We start from the raw sequence: 4,775 nt of genomic DNA, 5'->3' as shown, positions 1-4,775 counted from the left end.
GGCTTTTATTTTTCTGCCATAGGAACATGGTGCTAGAGTGGAAAATAAGGGCCTGTGCTGCCTAGATTAGCCAGGGATACGATACAAAATGCACTCACGGTGCAAATTAGAAAGTGTACTTCAGGCATACACTGGGCAGCAAAGAGGTCTGAAACCCGTTGTAAATCTTGGATTTGCCCCTCCCTCTTCCTAAAGCTTTTTTTTTTGTACTGTTTACTGTTTCTTATTTCAGGAAAAATTACCTGTTACATGATCACATATATTAAGCTCAACGGTTTTTTCCCCACCAACTGTTGCCCTATTTAATAAACACATATACAAAATTGAAGTTCTCTAAAAAGGTGCCACAAATGATAAATCTGTTATACAATTGAATATGTATCCAGGTGTTCGGTGTGCATCTGTACAACAACATATTTTTGTTTCAGTCACACGTGTGTGAGATTTTCATACCAATGCATTATTTTATAGCCACAGGAGGACAATTCTGAATACTATAACCCCCCTCCCACAACAAAACAAAACAAAATAGGGGTTCAAAAATATTTCTGGTCTGGGCTTACGTTCTGATTCATCCAGAGTTAATGTTTTGCCGATTGTAAAACGTATGAGTGCCATGTTACCGATCTGAAGTCCCTGGAATATAAACTAATTAATATTTTGTCATGATCTCTGATTTATTATACTAATAATGCTAAGTACTTCAGGATGGTTAGTTTCCTCTGACGTCATACAAAAGGAAATAAAACAAACAAAAGAATGTAAAAAAAACACACACAGTGGTTTATTGGACACTTACAACGTTTACACTTTCAAATATTAATTAAACTCCACATTGCAGGACAGAAGTGCACAAAAGACAAATAACTGTTGGAAACAGCTTCAAATACTGAACGATCACAAAACAACAAAACCACAACACTAAAATACCAATTTCAACTGAGACAAGTGTTTCTGATGAAAAATAATGTTTCTTTTTTTTTTAATTCATGACTATTTATATCCAAAATGAGGACTTTAACCATACACTTCATGTACATACTAATGCCAGGGAGTTCCCCCCCCCCTACACTTCTTCTTGTTACTGTTTGTGTCCCAGAGTTTCATATACAAAGACATAACATTCACAAAACTACGACATAACCCCCTTACCAACCTGGAGTTGCTTCTTCATATGAAAACATGGAATGTTTTTCTTCAAATATCCACGTTTTTTTTTTCTGGGGGGGGGGAGGAGGGACGGAAAATGTGTAAGGGAGAAATTGCACATAAATAATCTGGATAGTTCCACATACAGAAAGTTTGCAGGGCAGATTATCAGTTTCGAAGATTTCCATGACTGCTGAGTTCTGTCTTTCACTGTTTGAGCTCCAAAGCCCAAACATGTTGGGGCCATCCAGTCCTTCCCTTGGCTTTCTTATCGTTGCTACTAACTGTGCTTTTCAAGAGTTCATTCTGACGACGAATGACACAAGAACCAGAGAGAGAGAGAGGGAAGAAAAAAACAACAAGATATTTAGAAACCCAATTCATTTATGGTCTCAGTATTCTAGTTCCTACAACAACATAAAAAAAATTAAAAATATAAAAATAGATACTAAACATGAGGAAGCAATTGAAACTGAAGCTCAGGACCAGGCCTCAGATCTACTCTGCACACTTTCAGCAAAAAACATAGCTTTTCAAGGGGGGGGGGGGGGGGGGGGGGGAAATAAAACATAGCTTTTCAAAGGGAAAAAATATTCCCTTCAAATACGTTTATGTATTTCATTACTTGGATTGTTATAACAATTCTCCCTTTGCAGGCAAGAAACTAACTTCTCCTGGTAGAAATGCTTGAGAAAGGCCCTAATTTCTCAAACTACACACCATCAGTTTGTGAAAAACCTAAATGTTTGATTTGTGGTGGTTTTTTTTTAATTCCAATTGCGTTGGAATCACGGTACAACATTGAGTTCTAACTTGGGCTCGTTTTTTTTTCTCACGTTAAACTGTTATTATCTAAAATGTCAGCTTCAGCTGGTATAATTAATGTGCCTTCTTTTTTTAAGGAATTCCATAACCATACAGTGCACTATACCTAGCATATCATCGTCTCATGACCGGCTACTTTATAGATATGTATAGGCAGATCTGGTTGGTATTTATCTTAATTCCTGGTTCCCTAGTTAAAGTTTAATATTAAATAATAAATATTTTTGGGGGGGATTTTCTTTGTAATTAAATACATTAGTTTCTTGCCTGCAAAGGGAGAATTGTTATAACGATTCAATGTTTCATATCCATGCGATCTGAAGAAAAACAGAAGTACCCCAATGTAAGAACATTTAAATGGTAAGCTACATTTCAGAAAATAACTTCAAAATTGTTAAATTACATGTATATACAAGTGTGTGGTTATCATTTTAGTTCTCTTTGATATCTTAACAAAGAAGTATGTTTGCTGTGTGAACCTATTTGGCCAGCCAAAAATGCATTTAGTCTAATGGGAAAAATGTTGTACCTTCATTTTTAAAAAATATATATACAAACAGATAAACGTATGCTTTATTATGAATTTGCCTGTATGTACATCTAATTTAACAGATTTAAAATAACTCAGCAACAGTTTAAATGTTAGAGATTTCTGCTATCCTGTAGTTGTACTCAGGTGGATACGAATTGCTGAATGATAGAAATATCCACTCATTTTGTTGTCTTTTCAAGTGAGAAATGCTTTGATAGTTTTTATTTTCCACAATAAAGAAGTTATTTTAGCAAGTAAAGTACAGACCCCCCCCCCCCCCCCCCCCGCCCAAGTTTCTGAAGAGAAATCAATCATAAATCCTCCTATGATTAAGGGCTTATATTTTGAAACAGTTTTGAACAGAAACTATAATTACTATGCACTAAACACCCATCTTTAAAAAAAAACAACAACTGGTACGAACAAGCTTTATGGAATGCAGTAAACGAATTACAAGTTTAGGATCTTTAACGAAAACTCACATAAGCAACTCCCTCAGCCTTGTTTGCTAATAATTATTTGAGATAGTTTTTCCAATAATATGCTTGTGTTTTTCCCCACTAAAATTTACAGAAGGAAAAAAAAAAAAGAGGAAAGGAAACAAAAGAAGAGAGGCAAGGCTTATACTGACCAGCTCTTTCTTCCTCTTCTCCTCTTTCACGTCTGTCTTCTTGATCTCCGCCTTGAAGGCCTCCGCTTCGCCGTTCTGGTCGTCCTTGGCCAGCAGGTCCATGAGGTAGGCGATGTAGCTAGTGGCCAGGCGGAGGGTCTTGATCTTGGAGAGCTTGGTGTCGGCGGGCACGTTGGGGATGCACTCGCGTAGCTCGGCGAAGGCGCTGTTGATGCTCTGAGTCCGGCGCCTTTCCTTGCGGTTGGCCGTGCCGCGGCGCTTCACCGGCCGCACCACCAGCCCGCCGGTCCCGCTCCCTCCGACGCCCCCGTAATGGGAGTGGTCCAGGCCGGCGACGCCATTCGTGTACTCGGGGCTGTAGGACGGTGCCATGCTGTAGTCGGGGGGAGACATCTCCGGGTGGCTGATGAGCCAGCCGTGGAAGTAGGGGTTGTCTTCATGGCAGCGGCTGGCGGCGGCGGCGGCGGCAGCGGCTGCGGCAGCGGCGAAGGGGTAGCCGTCGTGGTGCACCACCGGATGGTGAGGGAAGCCCCCGACCAGACTCATCTCCCTCTCGGGGGAGAGTCCCGAGCCGGCCCTCAGCCCGCTCTCCTGCACCGGGCTGTCCCTTGCTCCAGCCCCCGAGCCCTCCTCTCGCCCTCTTCTCCTTCTTAGTGCTGTGATTTCTTCATAGATCGATTAAAGGCTCCCGACTCCACGGGGAAATTCCCTGTCTTTTAAAACAACAGCAAAAAAAAATTTCAAAATAATAATAAAATTAAAAAAAAGTATAGTATCCGTATCTCGACTTCTGCAGGATTCAAGTAAAACGTAAAAGCAGCTAAAGCAGATGTAAGTGATTAAAATCAGGCATCACTTTTCCAGGTTTTTCACAGAGTTTTCTCCCAAAGTGAAGATCAATAGACTGTTTTGAAAAGTTCTAAACGTTTCTATTTATTTATTTATTTATCTCTTTTTTTCGATTGCGAACCGAGTCAATATATTACTTACAAAAGACTTCGTCCATATCGCCCTTTAAACTGTGGCCGCCTCTTTTGCATTGGAATGACCACCAATGTTTATTTTCTTTTTGTTTTGGGTTTTTTTTTTGTTTTTGTTTTACAGAAGGCTGTCATCCATTTTTTTCCTGCCACAGAAAATCTTCATATAGGGCCCTTCATTTCCTGACTCAAAAAATCAACAAGAACTCTTTGGGGCATTTGTGCCTGTTGTGACGCTCCCGAGGGTTATTTTGTTCCCACAGCAGTGGGCTCTGTAGGCGCTACAGCTGTAGTGTAGTTTCACCACTGGCAAGATTTCCAAAGTATAAACTCCATGTACAGCCACATCTTTAGGGCAGCTTGGGTTAATATATTTCGTCAGAGGCTGACTCAACCAATCAGCGAGCTAACGGGGCGGGAACTCCTGAAGCCTGCAATAAAACTTTTTGATGTTCACGTTGCTAATTGTCGAACTCCTCTTGAAGGATTGGCTACCCCTTCATAACCATAACGTAATTAAAGCAAGAAAAAAAATGTTCTTTTTTTTCACTAATCATAGACGTTAATACAAGCGTTTAGCGGGTTCATTAATATATCAATATGTTTAAAGTACTGCAATACGTGTCTATAAAAATGGATCTTCATAACTCAGGTATGG

At 39.9% G+C, this 4,775-nt stretch overlaps 1 protein-coding gene across 2 annotated transcripts; it reads right to left on the bottom strand.

Moving 5' to 3' along the window:
- Positions 1–764: 764 nt before the first annotated feature.
- Positions 765–4,445, bottom strand: HAND2 (heart and neural crest derivatives expressed 2). Of its 2 annotated transcripts, XM_030191542.1 has the most exons (3): positions 4,128–4,445; positions 3,138–3,850; positions 765–1,455 (listed from the first exon to the last, which is right to left on the bottom strand). In XM_030191542.1, the coding sequence occupies exons 2-3, from the start codon at positions 3,681–3,683 to the stop codon at positions 1,357–1,359; spliced, it is 645 nt and encodes a 214-aa protein (XP_030047402.1). In that variant the 5' UTR covers positions 3,684–3,850; positions 4,128–4,445; the 3' UTR covers positions 765–1,356. The 2 variants fall into 2 exon arrangements, with proteins under 2 accessions (XP_030047402.1, XP_030047400.1); XM_030191540.1 differs by having other exon boundaries at positions 3,138–4,445.
- Positions 4,446–4,775: the final 330 nt, after the last annotated feature.

The sequence above is a fragment of the Microcaecilia unicolor genome, chromosome 2 (assembly GCF_901765095.1).
Source record: "Microcaecilia unicolor chromosome 2, aMicUni1.1, whole genome shotgun sequence".
NCBI lineage: Eukaryota > Metazoa > Chordata > Amphibia > Gymnophiona > Siphonopidae > Microcaecilia > Microcaecilia unicolor.
The sequence above is the reverse complement of the archived record's forward strand: the minus strand, read 5'-3'. Positions and strand labels throughout refer to the sequence as shown.

Excerpts from the sequence above, each read along its gene's own strand:
- HAND2 (XM_030191540.1), bottom strand. The coding sequence starts at position 3,683 with ATGAGTCTGGTCGGGGGCTTCCCTCACCATCCGGTGGTGCACCACGAC. Across the intron at positions 1,456-3,137 it reads AGAAGAGGAAGAAAGAGCTG|AATGAACTCTTGAAAAGCAC; the intron begins GTCAGTATAAGC and ends ATTCGTCGTCAG.